At 35.3% G+C, this 22063-nt stretch overlaps 1 protein-coding gene across 2 annotated transcripts in view; it reads right to left on the reverse strand.

Annotated features, from left to right (window-relative positions):
* LOC135323421 (WD repeat-containing protein 70-like) overlaps window positions 1-22063 on the reverse strand; it is a 146521-nt gene that overhangs the window by 95268 nt on the left and 29190 nt on the right. For both annotated transcript variants that reach the window (XM_064500367.1, XM_064500368.1), the window contains exons 6-7: window positions 14637-14696; window positions 5940-6073 (exon numbers count right to left, since the gene is read on the reverse strand). In XM_064500367.1, the coding sequence (XP_064356437.1) occupies window positions 5940-6073; window positions 14637-14696 (194 nt within the window). The remainder of the gene's footprint in view (window positions 1-5939; window positions 6074-14636; window positions 14697-22063) is intronic.

Genomic DNA, 22063 nt, shown 5'->3' on the forward strand with positions numbered 1-22063 from the left:
GAATGTCAAAGCGCAATTTTTTGTGCTGACTGTTGACCTTCTCAAGAGGTAGAGAAGTCAAAGGCTAGACTGTACTCCAGGTGAAGAAAAACATTTCCTAGCTGTCACTCAAAGACAATACAGCAATGAAACCTTTGTTAGGTTTCTCATGACCATCCTTTTTGAATCCACATCTAAATGGGAAATTTCTTAAATATCTTTAACTGTCATTCTGTTTCTGTGTCAAAAGCAAAATTCTTCAAATGTACAAAATCTACATATTGTTTATTTTGATAAAATCTGGAAACATTGCTACATAGTGCCAGCTACTGTCTGTGATTCACTATCACAATAATAACAGCAAAGCAAATAAAGAATATTAAATAGCAACTTTCTTATGAGAAAAATCATAGTACATTACTTTTACTGCTGAAATCAATGCAAAGCAAGCAACACAGGCCTTACGAAATAACAGTTCAAATTACTTAAGTTTCTAGCATTAGTTTTATATTTTATCGACTACAGATTATCTTTAAATATCAAAAGAAGATTATTTATTTCTTCTTAAGGTTCGTAACACCTGAAGTGCCAACCCTGTGCAATCCCAGATAAAATGTAGAGTACATAACAAAATTGTTCGATTTCTAAAACAAGGCAAATTGTTGCCCCAGAGGCCAGTGACTTCCATATTGTAGCACAGTATTTCCAAAAGCTTTTTCAATTAAAAGTTTAATGATAAGGTCAACAAAAACTATCGTATACTAACTGTAGTCAATTGATCAGAAAAGCTCGGGACAGAAATCATGGAGTAATAGCAGGATGACAAAAAAGATTAACCAAAAGTGGGGAGATAGCTGATGAATCAGAGATCTATTTTTAGTCTTAATGAGAGCTTCAGCATCTCTCAGCATTCTGCTTTATGTACACAGCTCATTGTAGATGCTGTATCTGGAGCGGGTGTCCCGTTGTCCCCCTACCAGGTTACATCCCATGACAAGGGTGGCAGAGAAGACAAGGGAGCATATACACTCCACACCTACCAGACATATAGTGTGTCATATTTTGACACACTAATAGAAAGTGAACAATAACGTTACTTCATATTAATGCTTCAGCTGCAGAGCTAATTCACCCACAACTAAGAATCCACATGCTGTGCATCTGTCAGCCAGATATGAATTCCCACGGCATCAAACTTCGCCCCAATAAACTCAGCATCTCACTAGAAAGTATTGTTCAAGTGCATCAAGAAATTATATTTCTTTATCAAAGGAGTATCCTTCTTTTGATGAAGAACATAATCATGTGCATTCAAATCCTAACTTTAAGGAAACTACTTTTTATTATAAAATTTTGTATCAGTAAAATTAACACTCAGATAATCAACAAAACTTTGAGTGTGCAACTTGTAACTTAGTTGTTTAACATTTTATGGTTTATAGGGTAGTGACTTTACAATTGACTCTGCAGTAGCTATTATCTGCTAAATCTCTCCTCAATCTGTGAATTACTGCACAGAACACATTAAACACTGTAATACATATTTTAAAAGTTCAGCATTGACCATAGTAACGTAAACTAAGCATAAGTTTCTCATTCAAACAATTTCTGGCAAAACTGATTGCATTCTGATTCAAAAGCCAAAAATGCTTAAAGCACCCTATTACGTAACGTGAACTGGCAGCCAAATTGGCCAAAGTATTATAAACTCTAAGTTTTAGTAGAAAGGAGACTCTTATATCTGGGAATTTCCAAAATAGATCAGAGGCAATGTCCGAAATAGCACCATCCTGAGCCTCAAGAGCAAAAACGGATACTTGCACAGGAGAGGCGACGGAAGGCCAACGGCATTAAGCTCAAAGGAAATACTGAAAGGGAGAAAAAGAAGCCTGCAAGAGACAGGGAACAGTATCTGAATTCTAGAATAATCTCTGCAGACAACCAACCAGCCTAGACTAAAGAATCCATCAGATTCAACTTTAGAGCAACAAACAGATCACAGGAATTAAAAATCTTCCGTGCAGTTGTATCTCCAAGCACTCTTTTTGTTCCACATGATCCATTATGTTGCTCAAAATATTCCTGAGTCTTATCTGGGCAGAATAAAGTACTTATCTAGCTGTATTTCTCCCCCTGCAATGCTGAAACTGTCAAAAGAAAATACCCAACATATCTCCAAAGTACAGATACATGTTTTGTTCTTTTAATTTGTTGAGGTTTAATAACAAAAAATAAGAGACTTAAAAATGGCACTAAGATTATTTTTGCTTGATGCATGCCTCATGCATGAAGAAAATTAAGCCACTATACACAGTCAAATAGCCTGCCATGAAAAAAAACCCTCACACCCCCCCCCCCAAAAAAAACCCCTGTTATTTCTGAGAGAATCCACAACACATAAGGGCTCAGACGATCTTCTAACAAAACTGTCTCCTAGACACTAAAATAAACAAACACTATAGAGTATAATGTTGTTAACATGGCACTGCTCATCGTCTGACCAATACTGTCTCATTGCTTTTTTTGTAGTTTCACATCAGTCTGCCTGAACACACTTTGTCTTCATTTTAGATTTATATGCAACTTCCTTCTAACAGGGAACAGCACCTGATTTTACAGTACCTAGCACAATGGGAACATGAATCTAACAGTTACTCAAAACAATCAGGTGAAAAAATTAGTCTGAGGGGAAGAAAAAAAAAAAAAGGAAGATATTTCCACAATCTTTAGCTAAAGAAAAAAAATGGGTAACTGTGCAATACAGCTTTTAAGAAGACATCCAGAAACTGGTTCCATAAGCAGAGTATTTGTATGGCCCCAGAAGTTACTGCTTTTCAGATGTTTATTGGAGTATGACCAAGACTGAGGTTCTGCAGAGGCAGTTCTTAAAGAAAACATTTTTGGTTCTTATTAATGTTAAAGCAAAAGTCTTGCAGAACTTACAAAAATGCTCATTTTAATAGCATTAATCCAAGGTATTTAGGCTTAAAGCTGCCAAACCTGCAACATACAGTACTTTCTGCCAGGACCTGAAGAACAGAGTTACATAAAATGGCAAAATTCGGACACGTATGATATTTCTGTGTGTAACACAAGTTTGCTTTAGGCTTGCCTTTAACAGAAAGGTCTGGTTTGAAGATACTAGTTTTATTGTCTTTTTTCTTTTTTTTAACATTCCAAATCCAAGGAGAAATTAATAGACTAATTTGATATTATGCTACAAAATATATCCTGGACAATATGGAATTTTTCTCAGAGATTTTATCCTTAAAGTGAAATTAAGTTTATGGTTCCAGAGCTGGATTTCTGCTAAAATCTAAAGCTTCCAAATCAGACTCCTCAGAATTTTTTGAAATTAAGGTCTGTGAATGCTAGCAGTCCCTGCAATAAAATACATATACACGGGCACAGGTTATATAATATCCCTCATAGTGTTCACCACATGCTTCAACGTTAGTATGACAGAACCTTTTCTTGAGATTGTCTCTTTTTAACAGGAAGAGCTACCATTTTCTTTACATTTTCAAAATGATATAGAAGAGGTATTTAACTGATATATCTAAAAAAGCAAAAGATTAGGACATGAGAATTGCAATATAAGTGAAATTGCTATACCTTTAAACAGTTAAATTTTTATATATTTCATTTAGATTTCAATATACTCAAACCAAGAAAATGAACACTTCACCAAAAAGTCACATATAACAACTCACACCATTAAATGAAAAGTGTCTGAGATAACAAGCACTTTAAACTCACAATATTTACCATCTTTTTTTGCCAAAAGGAAGTTACAAATATGTCTGCAGGCTGTTTTCCTTGAAATAGGACATTAACATATGCTGTACTTGTTGTCTTTAAACTAACAGTACATTTAGGTCTCATACTATTATTACTAAGTAGTATGAGAAATGCTCCAGTCCCTTATTCGTCATCTTAGCACTTTGCTGGACTCGCTCCCATAGCTCTGTATATCTCACACTGGGGAGCCCAGAATTGGACACAGCACTCCAGGTGTGGCCTCACTAGGGCTGTGTAGAGGGGGAGGATCACCTCCCTCGACCTGCTGGCAACACTCTGCCTAATGCACCCCAGGATACCATTGGCCTTCTTGGCCACAAGGGCACATTGCTGGCTCATGGTCCACCAGGACTCCACAGTCCTCTGCAGAGCTGCTTTCCAGCAGGTCAGCCCCCAGCCTGCACTGGTGCATGGGGCTATTCCTCTCTAGGTGCAGGATGTTGCCCTTCCCTTTGTTGAACTACATGAGACTCCTTTCTGCCCATTTATAGAAATCGTATCTAGCAAACTGAAGGAATCCTAACGTGAATAAATCTCTCTCAAATCTGCTCTGGCAAATTAGTAGCCACCTGTGAATTTCAATTTAATAAAAACTAAACCAACATACATGTATGCTAGAGTTAATATCTACTGCAGCTTAGTCAAATTACAGCATCTCTGCTTTGAAACAAGACAATTTATCCAGGAAACAAGACAAAAATGGCATTTATTACATATGTTGCACAGAATAAATGAGAAATATGAGATACTTTATACGTTACATAACATAACATGTAATATAATGCTACGTAATCTGTAATGCAGCAGTATAGTCCGAAGAGAGCAGGGGTTTCCTAAAACGAATAGCTTCTGTTCTGAAACATAAGGTCCCATAACCTTCATGGTTACCTCCAATAATTGCTTAGAAAATTATTCTAGTCAAAGAGTCTGACTATCCTGAAAGCTGAATGTTTACTAAATTATGTTTTTAAAGTAAATGTGTCATTCTTTGGTTTAATATAACAAGTTATGTCCATCAAGGAGATCAGAGTTGCATAATGAATCACAGCACACTTTTTATTTTCCTGTATCTTCATAGTTTTGAACATCAGTAGGATTTTTTCAGTCCGTTCCCTTTCCGGCTAAACAGCTTCAACTTTTCTGTAGGTTTTCATTATCTAGAGTCTTGACAATTCTATAAGCAGTCCCTCTCACTGCAACTTTCCAACCTGTGCAAAATTCAGCTGTAGCTTTTTCTGACAAAAAGATTAAAAACTAGACATTCTAATAACTACTTACTACACATAGAGTTTCAATCCCTTTCAAGTATACCAGGGCATCTTACAACATGCACCAGGTTAGTTAGCCATCAGAATGTGTTTTTAGAACAATTTTGCTGTTAATTTATGAATATGCTTATTTGTAAGTTAGCTTTGCACAAGACACAGCTATTTGGAGGATTTTCATATTTTAGGTCTCTGGAATAAGTAATTCCATCAAGTGTGCTAGATTACCAGTGAACAGCATAGAAATCACTCTCTAAACAAGTTTCCAATATTTTTTAATTTAAATATATTTATTTAAATTAACACACACACATATACATAGACACAGTTTTGGTTTGTGTGTTTGTTTTTAAGATAATACATCTGGGTTTTTTTTTTGCCTGCTATGTAGCAGGTGTCAATTGTCAAAGCAGTGGGAGGGAAAAGCACTTTCGGAAACTGAGGATCTCATAAAAAATTGATTCCCTGTCTCAGAAATACTGGCATATGCTACAGAAATTTTGTTCCTTCTATAGGCTCTCCACAAAGGGGTCAACTAGTTTAACTTGCTTCTCTTCTTCATTAATTTTATATAAATGGAATACAAATGGAAAGTGTACTCTACTAATGGTGATTACAATTATGAACATCGACCTGCATCTGTGTGCTGATATGCTATTAAAAAAATTCCATCTGCAAATTCACCTGTAGCTTTCTAACAGAGAAAAATACAGAAGTCTTTTTGGAAAAAGCATGAAAAGACATGAACTTCTTAGGTCCACATTCCATTTACCACAAGAAGTATAATGGGATGTAAAAGCCTTTCAAACAAGCTATCTTAAAGTGTTTGGTGCATTCTATTAGTAAACAAACATGTGCATTGTCTTAGGTCAGAAAGACAGTCTTAATGCATACCATTCACATGGCTGGAGCGACCGAAAAGCTTGGAGAGAGGCATCCATTCCAGCAAAATCCCAAAATTTAATGTCATAGTCATAGCCACCAGTTACCAAACGGGCACCTGAAGGATCCAAACCCAAAGCAGAAACCTACAGAGGAGGGGAAGTAAATAAAATAAAAGATCATTCAAGCTTTCTATTCTTTTTCCTACGGTTCTTCAGATGCCTCAAAACACTACTAAAATCACAAAAATTAATTCAGTACATTAAATTGTTCCTTCTGTATGCCAGCTCTGTTTTGTTTTCGCGTTTCCTTCTACAATGTCTCAATGTCTGGATACTTCAGAAGGACTCCTAAAGGTCCCTAAAGGATTCCTCTAAAGTGAGAAGTGGAAATTACATCATCTGAATACATCACTGAAGACAGTAGAGAAGTTAATTTACACTCTTTGCTTTTTAACCATCTCACTGCTGTATTCAGATACGCTTTATTTCTCTGAAGAAAACTGTACTCTAGACTTGTCTCAGACATACAAATTATTCTTACAAATGACATTTAATTTCCATCAGTTTAAGATTTTGCACTAGTTCTCCAAAGCAGTTCATGTGTGTACGTACACTGTGAAATCTGCCTTCAGAGAGGGGAGGAGAAAATTGGTTAAAAAAATTCATGAATAAGAGACTATTTTAATGTAAAAAGTTCAAAATTTTACTGAAAAAAACATATCTGTATATAGAAAGTTAGTTCCTTAAGGCTACACACGAGAAGTTTGAGGAAGAATGTTTAATGCCCATTATTGTCATTTGTTATCCTCAAATCAAAGGTATAAATTTATTGAAGTGGAATACTTAGAAAAGTTGTATTTTAAATCTCTATTTAAATAATTCTATTACAGCAGTGTTTAAATCATCCTATTGTAGAAATTATAGTAACAGGAAGTATCTCACAGACCATCCCTCCTCCCATTTGCCCTCACAAAAATCTCTTTTCGCATTCATGAAATTATTATCTATCTGCAATGATTTGAAATATCAGTAAAAAATTAGCTAGACAATTGCCAATTTGTACATCAAGTGAATAGACTAACTCTCCAGAATTACGCCTTCTACACAGGAGTGTTGAAAAGCAACAAAAAAAAAGCAATATAAAAGTAAGAAATAAAATAAGAACGGTTTTAGGATTACCAAAAATTAAACCTAACCTGGAAATGTTGAAACAACTGAAAAAGTTTTCATGAGAAGACAAGACTCGTAAGGAATTCATGCTTATGTTTCAACCCACAGTATATAGTTTAAGCTCCATTACGCACTTCAAGCTAGGCAGAGATTGGTAAATCCTGGACTCTAACCAGAGGATGGTTCCGACCTTTGGAACAAAAATCTGGATCATCCCACATACGTAAGATGGATGATCATCAGATTCAGAAACCCTTTCACCACAACACAGGCAGTTTTCAGCACAAGAAAATAAAGTGACATGTTCTAGAAAATGCCTGGAAAGGGCTTTGAAAAGATGAGCCAGAAAGTCCTCATGGATCAAAAGGTTATACTCCACCAAGAACATTTAGACTTACTGACAATTCAGTAATATATTTGTTCTAATTAAATCTTTATGTGTAAGACAGATACTAATTCACATTCTATCTAGCACCGAGGTAATTTGTCAGAACTTTTACGTAAACTCTGAAGTAGCAAAAAGCCCATCTACCTTCAATACCTCAACAGAACTTGGACATAAAAGCATTTTCATTTTTTACTAAGTGTAGACTCTTGAAATAGAACAAGTCTATGCAGTTGAAATTTATTTTCAGAGTTTCTGGAATTACAAAAATTGAAGAATTTTAGTAAGTTCTGCTGATCAGCTCCAGAAACATACTATTTAGTACCATGAGATAAGGAACTGCACCACAGCAAAAAAGGTCAGAGAACATCAGAACTGATCATGTTACACTAGACGTTTCAAATACATATGAGCTACAAGCCTCTGCAGCAAAGTCTCTGCAAACAAGTTATCAAAAAAAAGAAAATCTATGAATTCTCTTTCAGTAGAGAAAAGCTACAGTCAATTTTATTTTATTTTTTGAAAAGTGGAAAAAGCAAAGTATCCCATGGAAAGTGTATGTGTTGAACCAGACATGTCTCTCCTAATAACAAAAACAAAGATGCACGATGTGTTTTCTTGATTGTTCTTTATATGGAGACAGGTGCTTGCTAAATAAATGCACTTATGGTAGCCATTGTGAATGCTACAAACTCCAGATGAATCCAGAACCTTTTAACAAATGTAAAAGCTTTTGTATCTGAAGTGGTTCAAATTTACCATTCTTCTTTCAGAACAAATAAAAATTTAAAGACAGACTCCCCTCCCTCCACCCAGTTGTTCCATTGTAATCATTAACTTCCCACACAAAGATTTTATTTAGTATGGAATGAATCAATGTTTCCAAACACTAGAAGAACTCAGACAGACAAAACCTGCGTTTTAACATTCTCTCCAGATCAAGAATACAAAAAGGGTTTTTTCCTGCAATCCATCTATCTGACATAGTTGGATTCATTTGTCTAGAAGTGATTTGTGCAGACCCACTATTTTGAACTAGATACCTTTGGAAAGATATTAAAAGTGGGAACACAAAGGCTGCTTTTCAGGTTAAACAGAAGTGTTTTTAATCTATTGACAATTAGTCCACAGTCCTGAAGAATAAAGTTCTGTTTCTCCTCCTATAAATATTATCTTTGTAACAAAAAGCTTCTCTCAGAATTGATAGGATGTCATGGCTATAGACTAGCATTGCTGAACTTGCAAATATCAGGCCAATTACTTTCAGGTGCCTAAACTTGTATTAAAAATTCCAGATATTCAGATCTGAAAATTAGAATAATTTGCATATGAGGATGGTGCTCAGTATGCATCTGTTCTGTATGGACAAAAAAATACAGACAGTCACAATGATTTAATGAAGACACATAAAAGTACCACCAAAAAACCCTGTCTCAAAGATATGTCGGCCTATTACTGTACTTTTTTTTAAGCTTTAGTATATACACTGTTATTGAGACTTTTAAAACTTATGTAAACTGTTGAACGGTTCCCACACAAAAAGCTGTATGGAAAGTGGAATTCGGCATGAGATATTTCCTTTTCAGCACCCAGTTGAAAAAGTAATCTACTGAAAATACATGTTTCGAAAAAAATACCAGTTAAGAAAGCAATTTCTTCTGGACGTATGAGATGGACAATTTGTTTTGCTAAAATTAAGGTTCCTTATCTGAAAAACTATGGGCTTCTTTTGAGTTTTCTTTTTTCAGTTTCATACAGGAGAGGTTCATTTAGATATTCCTTATTTTATCACAAACTGATTTCTAGTCACCTTCTCCTTGAGGCTCAACCTGCTCCTCATGCTGGTATCTCACTATAGTTCAGACTTGTATAATATTAGCCATGATATAGGCAACAGTTTGAAGAAAGTACTTTCAGGAAAACCAAGAAACTGCAGAAATGATGTTGACCATTCACCAAGCAACTGATTCCTTCTTAATCTAGTCACCCGGTTTTCTTGCAGTCATTCACTCACAGAAAGTGCTGTCTTTTAGATAAGATCTAAAAAACCTATTCTTCTAAAGGACAGAAAGGATCATCAGATATGCTAATCCAGTGTGTCTCTCCCAAATCTAATCTATAGATTTACAAACAGATTCAACATTTTCCATTTTACTTTCTTGAATCAAATGCTTAAAGGTACTACTGCTTTATCCTAGGCCTAAGAATGAATTAAACTTCAGTTACCGATTACATCACTATGACAAAATTGACTTAAGAGTGAAGCAGAATGCAACCATTTACACGTTTCCACAAAAATTATCCCTTTGCTCATTTAAATACAAATTTTCAGCTCCATGCATTTCATTTAGGATTTCTAACATACAGAAACACTGAGCATCTCCAGCTTAATCATGCATCTAGTTAACAGATTCAAGCATTCTATTCTATAACCACTATAAGCTGAAGCAGCTGTGATATGAGAAGTCAGAAAGCACACTGCTCAGAATACCTCTGGTTATGCATTCTTTCTCATACTCACCTATGCGTCAAAACTGTCAGGGGAAAAAAAATTATCCCTGAAGTTTCATTGGGAACAGTAACTCCTATTACACTGTACAAGCAAGACAACCGGGAAATTAATCAGGTTTCTGGAAACACTCTCCAGCTTGGGAAATCTTTTCTGAGTCTTTTCAGCTGCACAGGAATACAGTCATCATCAACCCAAGATCATTAGATTGAAGAGGTACAGATGGGATATATAAGTTTAGCTGAAATGCAGTACACCGCATGTACATAATGAGAAGACTGTACTTTAAAACATCAGGATTAAAAAAAAAGAAAGAAAGAAAACAAGGATACCTACTTCCTCTCATCCTTAGATGACTGTCATTTTACTGTGCAACTACATGGGTGAGCAGTTTTATTATTTAAAGAGAGAGAGAGAGAGAGAGCGAGAGAGAGCGAGAGCGCGCCCTTCTACAGAAGAGCTATTTTTTCCAATGATCTGTTTCATGCACTGGATCTAGCCTAATCTAACTGTACTATATATATCCATGCTATAATTCACCTCTGCTCTAGGTGATGACAGCTGCATTCCCATGCAGTCAAAATACCTCAGAAGTCTTGCAAAACTGTAACTCCTCTTTTTACAAAGCCTTTTAATTAGAAATAATATAAGCTTATATTTTTAGAAACCATACAAATAAAGAAACGACATTAAAAAGCATAGTGGAAACATTCCTCAGTTTTGATATGGATAGTAGCATGGATATGCGCAAGATAGGTTGTCAAAAATATGAAGAAAAATAATCTCATTGTTAGTGACTGACATTTGTATTATGTTTCAATACTTGATGTCTCCCTGAAGAACATTTTAAAAAAATCCTACATAAAATTTCATCATTCAAGGAGTAAAAAATATGTTCTGCAACTCAAAGCAATTAGTGAAACAAAGCAAAAATAATTACACTATTCACAAGATCACATGGAAAATAGGAAACTAGTTTCACCAGTGGTTGTGCAAATAAATCACATGCACTGTGCGCAAAAATCCACTCTACTTTTTCTGTTTACAACGCAATACAATGCATCTTTCATGGTTTTTAAAATTAAAAAAGAATACTTTTCTATTTTCACACTACAATGACTCCCCTTGTAGAATGCTTTTCAGAAATATAATACCCTTGTTGCTTCTTTCCTCTCCTCCCCCTACATCTTTATGTTCAGTACAACAAAAAAACAAATGGGCAGGCTTCATCTTCTCTCCGCTGCAAGGTACAGCAAACAATATTTGATGTAAGATTAGTGAATAGGCATTTCTGCAAATAATTATTTCTAAAAGCTTATAAAAACATTCATGTTCTTTATAGAAAATTTTAAACCTCTAGAAATTTCCTTAAAATATGTGTATAAATAATAACAAATAAAACTTGAATTATTGAATGTTCAGATCTTAAACTCATAAATAACTTGATGTTTAATGTTTTAATAAAATATTAACAACTATAACAAATTATCTTTATTACTGAAAAGTGATTTGTTACTGAATGTTAAATTATTTGAAAGAATGATTATATTAATTGCATAAAATAAACAGAAAATGAATCTACAGGTTTTCTTAAAAAGTCAGTAAAGGAAAATTTTTTCCAGATTGTTTACAAGCTCATGAAAAACAATTTTGCTCAACGGTTGGTTTTGTTCTGTTTTTTTTCCCTCTCCCAAGAAATTCTCAGGAACAACATCAGTAAGAATTCTATTAAATAGCTCAAAGTGCTTTCACAGGTATATAAATACCAGTAACAGAAATTCTAGCAATATTTTCTCTTTCAATATGCTGTTCAGGAGCCTAAGCCACAGCCCAAGCTGAAGAGGACAAACAGTGGCACCATCATCTTCTACGACCAAAGAAGAATGTGGGGAAAGGATTTGCAAATAGATTCAGGGATATTCACAGCTAGAAATTTGTTTTATTCTAGAGAAGTAATCTGATCAATCAGCACAGGCGTGCACGTGCGCACACACATACACACACACACAGTTGAATTTGTGTTGGAAAATAAGATTACTCAGACATAAAAATACTGAGAACAAAGAAATGGTAGTTTCAAGTCAGAGAGTGGGTTCTTTGAAAGAAACCAGATTAACAATTTTTGAGGTGAAATGTAGACAGGGTAGAGTTAAAGACAAGGAAGAACAAGGCTTCAAGAAATTGAGAAAGGTTTATAAAAGGCACTTAGATTCAAAAAGAATGAAGGAGACCTGTATGAAAATTTAGCTACAAAGAAGTCATTAGAAACTTCAGCAATATCATCATCTTTGAAATGCATGACACAAGTCATATTAGAGGAAGGTCTTGGTTAGGAGAGAAACTCTAATATTTGCGGACAATATATTTAACAGAAGGGAAGAAGAAAATGAGACTACAGCTGAGTCAAATGGAGTCAAGTGTGGGTTATTATAAGAATGGGAATAGGGAGTCCTAAAGCACACTTTCACTGCAATGAGAAAAAAATCTAGATTAAAATAAAAAATTAACGAAAATGATTAGCTTCTTGATCTTAAACTGGCAGTGACCATCCATTAACTTATTTCAGAGAATGGCTCAGACCACCTAAAAGAAAAGATCAGAGATGATGGAAACAGGCTGGAATCTTAGGTGCAAAGTGCAAAAGGAAGAACAAGAGTCTCTGAACAAGGAAAAGAAGAGAGAGTTGGCTTACTAAAATGCAAAAGCATAATATTTAATAAAGTAAAGATAAGCAAATTAAGAGAAAGTAGGATCTGTTCAAGGTCACAAGCAGAGCCAATGGCAAAGCCAGGATAGAATTCAGAGTTTGCCTGTTGTTTTCATTTGTCTGTTATTTTCAATTTGTTGGGTCACTCTGTTCTGAATATCATCAGAAGATTCATCTATTTTGTTTTGATGTACTGGGCTGTCTTTTTTTTTTTTTTTTTTTTTTTTTTTTTTTTTAGCACTAGCTGAGAACACATTAAAAGAATCATTGTATTTTCTAAAAACCATGTAAATAAATTCTTATGAAATGATAATGCTATGTTAAGGAAATAACAGTACCGAAACAATCTCATATTTACATTCATCAATAAAGCTAAGAAACACTAGCTATAAAACATTTCTGATATGATAATATAAAGGTCTTATTGAACCAACAATTTAAACATATGTTTAACAGCTGCTGTACAAAAAAAAAAAAACCACTCTAAATCTCAAAAGCTTGTAAACATGACATTCCAAGTGATAAGTATAAATGCTATCAATGCTTACACTTAAAACTGTTGAATGGCTTAAACGATGTTATTATTTAGATGTACGAAAGAATAAAGGTTAATATTTGCATTGAAATGTTCTACCAGATGTAGTAGCTATAACAGATTCTGTATGATATATTAAAACAGGTTAAAAAAAATGGAAATTTTTGCAGATATAGATCTGGAGATATAAAAAAAGACAAGTTTGATATTGTGATATCCTGCTGTTAGCTCAGAGCCACAGGAACAAAAAGCTTCGGGGGAGTCTACATTACAAAAAACTCATTTGGGACGTCTACATTACAAAAATAAAAAACAAATTGAAAAAATTAATAATATACTTGTTGGGAAGTTGCTCTAGCTCAATCTTTTTTCCCCCTTTGAAGTATTGAAAGAATTCAAACCTATTATAGACGTTACAGTAGTTATTTCTCAATAATTTTAACATAGTGTTTAATTTACATTCCAAATCCCTCTCCCATTTACTATTTTCGGTGTCTCATTATATCTATTACTCAACAGACATCTTCCCGCTGTCATAAATTTTTTATTATATTTAATCTTGAAACTGAACAGAAAGGAAGGGAGGGAAACCAGCACTTCAAAAAAAAATTGTCACAATTTATTATATATTGGTGTTGAGAGATCCTAAAGGAAAGGGTTTCTTCCTTTGATGTCAACAGCTCCAGTATAGAAGCATCACAGCAGAATACTGAAATGTCAGAGAGTTAACTCTGAAAAGACGGGTCTTAGGAAGACTGATGGAGATGGCCGATTCCTTCAGTGCACATAACGGAAGTATCTTAGATTCAGTAAGTACGATTTGTTTTCTCTTATTACGTTGTAAGGCCAACATGCAAGACAAATATCACCAAAGTACAGAAAAAGACTATTTTCCAATGGTAGAAACTTTAAATCAGCACTGATTTCAATCAGAAATCAAATTTAGGGCTGGAGTCCAAATTCTTCCACAGTCTGGAGTCCTACACATAACATCCATATCTGAACAGTATTTCAGACAGGCTTTACATCATTAACTAATTCTAAATCTTCTGAAAAGTTAAGTTGCTTTAGGGAAGTATGCCTTCTAATTTGGCTTTCAGCCCAAGATTTACCCAGCCACCCATGCAAGCCACTCAGAGTTTTTGATTGGTAGGGTTTTTTCTTCAACTGGGCAGCACTTCACAACCTCAGTAACCACAACCTTCACACACAGAAGGCAAGCTTTTCATTCATACATTCAGACTTCCAGTTTATTTAGGTGCACAAACTTAAGTTATTTTCTCCCACTGCTTTCAAGTTTTGCTATAGTGGCAACCAAATAAGTTCACAGCTGCACAGTTTGCCAGCAGTACTTTGTAATTCTGGAGAAGCAAAAAGTATTGAATATGTGTTATCACTTACTGTTTTTGTTCCATGCTGGAGTGTAATTTCATGAGAATCTGGAATTCTCTTGACGGGGTTCTGGAAAAAAAAAAAAAAAAAAAAAAAAGAAAAATGAAAACCCACCTCTATGAATACAGTACTATGACCAAAAAAACCTCCACCACAATACATATAAAGTTAAGAAATGTTTTGCTCACACTAGCCATAATCTGAGAATAAGGGATAAGAAATGAGAAGGACATTAAATCCCAATTTTTATTTTCATGGATAGACCCCGAGAAATAAGAGGAATAATTAAAACAGTTTAAAATATGTATACATATCTTAATAAAGAAGAAAACCAGTAAGAGATTTCCAGTTTTTTCTCTATAGAAAAGACAGTACAATTCTCTCTGCTTCTTAATCACCAATATCTATATTGATCCTGAATTGGGATTTAGTCAATCCATCATATTACACAATGACTTTTCAAATAAAAAGAATCTATTAAGTTAACAAAATTGTAAGACTTATCTATACGATTTATTAAAATCATTGATTGGCATCCCACTTCCACTTCTGTGGTTACCCCCAGCTCTAATGAGGCTTCAAGACTACTGCTTCAGTGGTAACAAAGTCAGAACAACATAATTCAGTGTATTTCATAGTGTATTGAACAGCAACATACAGATCAAGGACAATTACAGTTTAAAACAGCTGACTGTAACATCTGTATTACAAAACCCAAAATAGTTAATTTAGACAGAAAGAAACAAAAGTACTTGAGTGAGTCCAAGGTTTTACAAAGGTTACTTGAATCATTACTGTCCAAATGCTCCTTCGTCTGGTACTGCTAAGTTTCCTCAAACAAACACAATCAATCATTTTGATGCCAGACATCTTGGTTATAATCTTCTGTTGCCAAAGTCTGACTTCAAAATAATTTTAAAGCACTCCTTACAATAAAACCTGTATCTCTTCCCTGATTCAGCCTGCCAATTCCTTCCCCTTTTTTTGCTGTTGCTACAGAAAATTTTTAAAGCACCAGGCTGATTTTCTGTAAACTCTTTTCTCCTCTAGTTCTATCAGCTTTATATCCAGGACAAAACTGCAATTTTCACTGTCTTTGATCTAGTCACACCTACACTTCTCCTCAGCTTACTCTTATCACTAACAAAGGCTCCGATTCTCAAACCAACTACATAGCACTTTTCCCCTTTCTCACACACCTATAGAGAACGGAGCCAGCAGAAGACTCACACCCACTGTGTTCTCCTTCACAGCATACACACATCTTTGATGGTCACAGGTGCTTGAAAAGAAACTCTGCTATTAGCAAGGAAATCTTTCAGATGCATTTGAGTAACAAAATATGCATGAGACTGGAGTACATGTAAGCATGAAAAGGTAACAGTAAAGCTTTACAAATAACTACACATGACATTACATTGTGAAGGATAGTTCACATGAGATCAAGAACCACTTCCGTGGCCCTAGTGGTTTACAAGTTGAGGAACAGGAGTAACTCAAAATTCCCAGGTAAAGCTATGATTATGGAATCTAATTTTTTCTTCAATCCACACTATAAAGCACCTAGAGAAAGCTACGGTTATACTACAAAGGAAGTTTTCCACGACTTATCATTCCTTGCACTATAAATCTGTATTTGCTCTTTGGAGATGCCAAGAACTGCTCAACAGCTTTTGACTGTACCTGCCATCTAAGCACATTTTATAAAAATGCAGAAAAGCATAAGAAGAAAATATATAGTTCCAAATATTCATGCTGTTGTCGCCCACAAAAAAGGATGTACCACTTCTGCGAATCAGTTTTTTCTAGAAACTTCATCCACTGCTGGAAGGAGAAACAGCATTTGGGCCACTCTTATCTTCATCACTGCAAAGTTGATTATTTTACATTCCAATTCACAAAGGTAGGTTTTATTTATATTGTATCCATAGATTATGTCAGCATTGAATTTCATTCTTAACTACTCTAAAAATTCTTTCAATAATTCAACCAAAAAAACCCCCAAATCTCATGCATATCTGAATTTCAAATAGAACAGATGAGACCATCTTTCCAGGCAAAGACCAGTGTCAACAATAGTAAGTGACAAGCTCGGCTGTTTTCAGTCAGCTGTTTTTTGCTTCTTGGTTAATTCCAACTTAAGTAGTTTAGATGATTTTTACTAACATAGCACAGAATTACTAAAAATAGCACTTAAAAAGCTTAAACAAACAAAACAATCCTTTTCACACAACTGCTTTAGATTACTAAACAAAATGTGCTAGAAAAAACTTGTCTAATTTTAACCGCTAACTCCCGCAGGTGACAATAATTAAATCTCTTTTCTAATGAGAAGAGTGAAATACTCATATAAACACATATTTGTAGTAAAGTGCACTCATGTTGAACACATTTCTGGCTACTTATCTGTAAGTGAGAACAACAGATACGAATACATTCTGCCACCTGATAAATCAAACAGCCTGAGCCTGAAAGTTGGACATTTGGAGAGTGCTATCTGTGCAATATTCTGCAGTATCCAAGGGATTCCTGACGGCTAAAGTAACTGTTTAGACTATTCAAAACAAAAATTAAGATAACAACCTCCAGGAATATAGCTTGGCATAACCTCTTAAAAATCAGCCACACATTAAAAAAAAGTGGCTTATTCTATTTTAGTAACTCTGAACTTCCTAAATTACAGAAGATACTATATTTATAATCTCTAACCTGCAACAACACATGCCTATATACACAAAAAATTCAGATACAACTACTAGTTTTCCAGTTATTACATACCAAAGATCAAGGAACACCACAGAAGCTGCCTTCATGCTCTCAAGAAAAACCTTAGTTAGTATATTTTATCTGGATTTGAACATCAAAATTCCCTGCATCTTGAAATATTACTCTAAATCTGACTAATTGAAAAGGCAAAGTTTGCCCACAGTGTACCTGCATGTCTGCATGTTCCACCTGCTGCTTGGATTTCAGCTGCCAGTTTATTTAACATTGATTTTTACCTTTTTGATAATGCTATTCTGAAAAATTTTTATCACAATTAAAAGATGACAACATGAAACCTTAATAGATTTTTAACATATCAGAACAAAGATAAGATGTTAAATTTCTCTTTCCACTTAAGCAGAAAATAAAGGAAATTAGCTTTGGTTTAACTTATCTCCTTACATTTTAACAAAACTTCTCAACTCCTTGGCTTCCACAAGATTAATGTCTCAAATCTGTAAAACAGATTCTAGGAGTTCGCAGTTTCACCTAAAAATGAAAAGCAAGTCTTACCTTATAAATAATTTCTGCAGAGTGACACTGCAAGTCAGGAATCACATCTGCAGTTTTTAGGCGCATTTTTTCAGGTAATTCCACTCCTAGCTAACTGTTAAGCTCCTGTGCCTCACACCACTCTTCCATTCACTATGCCACTGTCCCCAAATACTGCTTAAGGGAGTTTCCTTATCTTCAGCCAACACTCAGAAAATATACTGCTAGAAACTACAGGCTAAATAAAACTAGGTCAGAGTCTCCCAGATCTCTTGAGAAAAATGAAAGACAAAACACAAATAACCCGATAATGCAGTTCAAATCAGACAGAGGAGGGAACAAAAAGAGAGAAAAAAAAAATCAGTTAAAAATCTAGATTTCTGTATCCTAAGGGATATTATTCTGTATCCTCAAGGACTGTGGATATGAGCAATAATAATCATAGGGACTCAGCAGTAGACAGAGAGATATAGGAAGCAGGAAGAGGATGGGCTGGTATCAAATAATAAATTCCACTTTTGGCTTGGGGAGAAACTTAGGTCCTGGGGGGGGGGGGGCGGGGGGGGGAAACAAACTTCCATTAAACAACATCAGAGAGATTAACTTACACTTAAAAAAATACCTCAACCATAACCATCTGTTAGCCTTGCTAATAGACTGACCATTTCAGAAATCTGAAAAATTAAGATATATTCACTGGCTTAAATGGATAAAAGCAAAGTCTATGAAAAACAAAATGTACATTCCACAATAACACAACAAAGCACAGGTCAGAGAGAGGCTCTGCTGATCTCACAAACACAGTAACTGCAAACTGAACTTGAGGAGAAAGACAATACATGCCCACATCATCCACCTTGACACAATGGAGGAAAATAAATAAGTAAATCCATCAGCTAGAATCCAACCTCTTCTAAAAAAAATAAATAAAAAAAATGAAAGGGACCAAACGATGCACACATTTATGCCTAAATGTACCTTTACTGCTCTGTGCACAGAGGTCTTTCTGCATTGCGTAAATGGAAACAGTCCTGCGTGGAAGAGGCTTGCAAACTGCATGCATTTTTCACAAGCCAGGCCTTTAGAGGGGAATTTTTCTGGGCATCCACAATACTACAATTTATGGCAGGAAACAAGACTTTTCCCTGTGTCTAGAATTGTCCTTAGATTCCAGTAGAGAGGATCCTGCCTTCCTTGAGGGTTTCAAGATCATATGTCATCCTGGAAGCAAATAAGAAATTTCCTTTTCTGGCCATCTCCTGCCCTTCTTGGAACTCTCCTGAACCACCGACCTGCTGGAGACTCGAAGAGACTTCCCACTGCGGCCGCATAGCTGTGGGGTAGCACAGCCAAAACCATGCTGCTCTGGCTTAACACTCCAACCGATTAAACTAAATCTGAGTGCATCTTGAGCAGTCAGAAGAGATTAAAGTAGACTTGCTACTACTTACATTAGATATCTTAAGCACTATACTAAAAAAGCCCCTTCTAATGGATTTCATCCAGGAGAAATGTGTAAACACTCATTCCCTGGTCTTTGGGGTCTCTGCTTTGGCATATTCCACATGGAGGACGCTGCTGCCTGTCCATCGACAGGAGTGCGAAAAAGAAGGTGGCAGCTACGCTTTACTGAGAATTCTCCATTTCTGGTGAAACCAAGGCTTTCATAAAGCAAATATGATAGAGGTCACCGACACAGAAGACTGCTGCCTCCCTTTAAGACCGATGGGATAACTGTGTTATTAATGGACAGCAGGAGCAGCTGGTGGAAGTGGGAGGGGGGACAAAAAGTCCTAGCATCAGATAATGATGGAATTACCTTAATCTATTTAAGTAGCAGCAGTAATTCAAATTCCCATATGAAGGACTTTCTGTTGAAAATTATGTTTTAATAATCCAAATCCTGGGCCTTCTGGCAATTAAGAAAAAAAGGACTTCATTTTCAGATATGAACATGACATATTTAAACTAAATGCTTTCTTTAAGGTCTGTTAAAGACTCATCTAGCCTCCTCTCTTCTCTTCCACAAAGACTGACTTGCATGGAAAAGCAAGTATTACACAGCTGTGGGGGAGCTACTTCAAGGGGCCTTAAATTTTAGATTTCATCATATAGACCAACAGTGCTGAAATCTTCCTTGTGACCAGTCAGGCACAATTTCTATTTTTTTCCATTCTTCTCCAACAGTTTCAAAGAAACAGGTGTAATTAAAAAAGAAGTAATCAAGAGTAGTAGAAGCACTTAGAGAGAAATATAATGTATTCTAATAAAAATGTTCGTACTGTAAATTATGTGACATCTTGAAAGAAAATGCTCTGAAGAGACTCTTAAGAATAAAACAAAAGGGCAGACAACTCATCAACAATCCCAACAGAAAGACTGGGATTTCTAATGTGGTAATTCCCAAAGTGGAAAGGCATACCACCGCTATCTTTGCGATCTAAGACAGCCAAGACTACACAGAAAACCACTGAATTTTGCAGAAAAAACGTCTTATAATAGCATCACAGATATCTGGTCTGCCTGCCATTGTGCCCAACCAAAACTATCTGCTAATCCAGTTTGTGGAGTCCTTTAAATAACTTTTCTTTTAAAAGTGACTACAGAAAAGCAACTAACATTTGCTGTTGCTTGCTAATTTCTGTGTAAAATGTGTTCAGTTTATAGGTTAAAGTCCCTCTCTCAAACGTCACCTAAAATCCAGCTCACATTCTTCTCTTTCAGGGCAAACAAATTAACAGAAGTTAAACAAACTAAACAACCTCCCTGCCTTGCAGTTAAGTTCTGAGCCACAAGCATGCAGTTCTTTCTATCTTACCTCCAACTTTGAGAGACACTGCATGTATGTAATTGAATGAAATTCAACAGACAATTCTAGTGATGATGGACAGAGAGAATAGAATATTGTATATTGAGTCTGCAATGGTATCAGAAGAGGGATAAAAGTAGGAGGAAATAAAGTATTTCACAGATCTGGAAAAAAACGTGCCTCATTCCTCTTATCAGACTAGTACTATATTTTTAGCCTTTGGACACCTAGTGGAACTTTCCATGATAGCAGTGACATCTTAGGACAGTAATGAGAGTTTTCATTGATTTTTTTCTATATATTTTAAATTCCTTTTGCAAACAAGCACACACCAATATCCATGCTTTGTTCCACAAATTAGTCCTCCTGCAATGATTAAGACCATATTACTTGTAAAACAGGCAGTTGCTCTGCATCATGATTTTTTACTATTTTTCTCCATAACTTAAATAAGTGAAAATAAATGTTTAAGATGTATACTCAGGCTGTATAAGAGTACACTTGAGAGAAAAATGGAGTACCAAAAAAACCTCAATGTGAGCGATGGATAAAAAGCCGTTTTACAGCAACATGAAAACAGAAATGTTTTCTGCTTTATAGGAATGCATTATCCACAAACTTGCAAGCAGAAGGAAGCATCCAGATTTAAGAAAACATTTCAACAACTTTTAATTTCCTCTCTTTTAGGTGTTAAGAATTGACAGACGTATTCTGATACATGTTATTAAATTCAGCTTGGCCCAGATTCATATAATAAAAGTTTACATATTTGATGCATCTAAATAAAGAAAAGTTACTTCAGACTTCCTATACAACCCTCAAGAAGCGACAGATAAATCAAAAAGAAGAATCAGTGTATCAAAAATCTGAATCATCTGGAGAGCTCTCCCTCTTCGTGAACTATTCAGGAAATATAAGGCTACTAAATTCCTAACATAGGTGCCTTGATTAGGTTAGATGAATCAAGGCGTGTGTGTGTGCGCACGTGTGTTTATTATCTAAAAATTTGGCCTGAAAAAGATAAAGAAAAAGGAAAATATTATGGAAAACAGGAAGATACATGCAAACACTGCTATGAATCATCTTGGCTGATGTTCCCATGATACACCCACAATATCTGTTACTCTCAGAAAAACACAGATAACTCATAACTCCATGACAAATGCAGAAAACCTTCAGAATGAACAGAAATGCTAAAAAGGCCCTGTAGAATACTATCTTCCCCAGCCATCGTTTCTAATTCAGATTACACTCAGAAGAGCACAGAAGTCATGTCTTGAATTTTAAGCATGAGAAGAGTAAGGAGAGATTATTCATTTCTTAAATGAGATAAGATGCATTCCTCTGGGGTGCATTCAAAAATTAAGGA

Source organism: Dromaius novaehollandiae, chromosome W (genome assembly GCF_036370855.1).
Source record: "Dromaius novaehollandiae isolate bDroNov1 chromosome W, bDroNov1.hap1, whole genome shotgun sequence".
Taxonomy (NCBI): Eukaryota; Metazoa; Chordata; class Aves; order Casuariiformes; family Dromaiidae; genus Dromaius; species Dromaius novaehollandiae.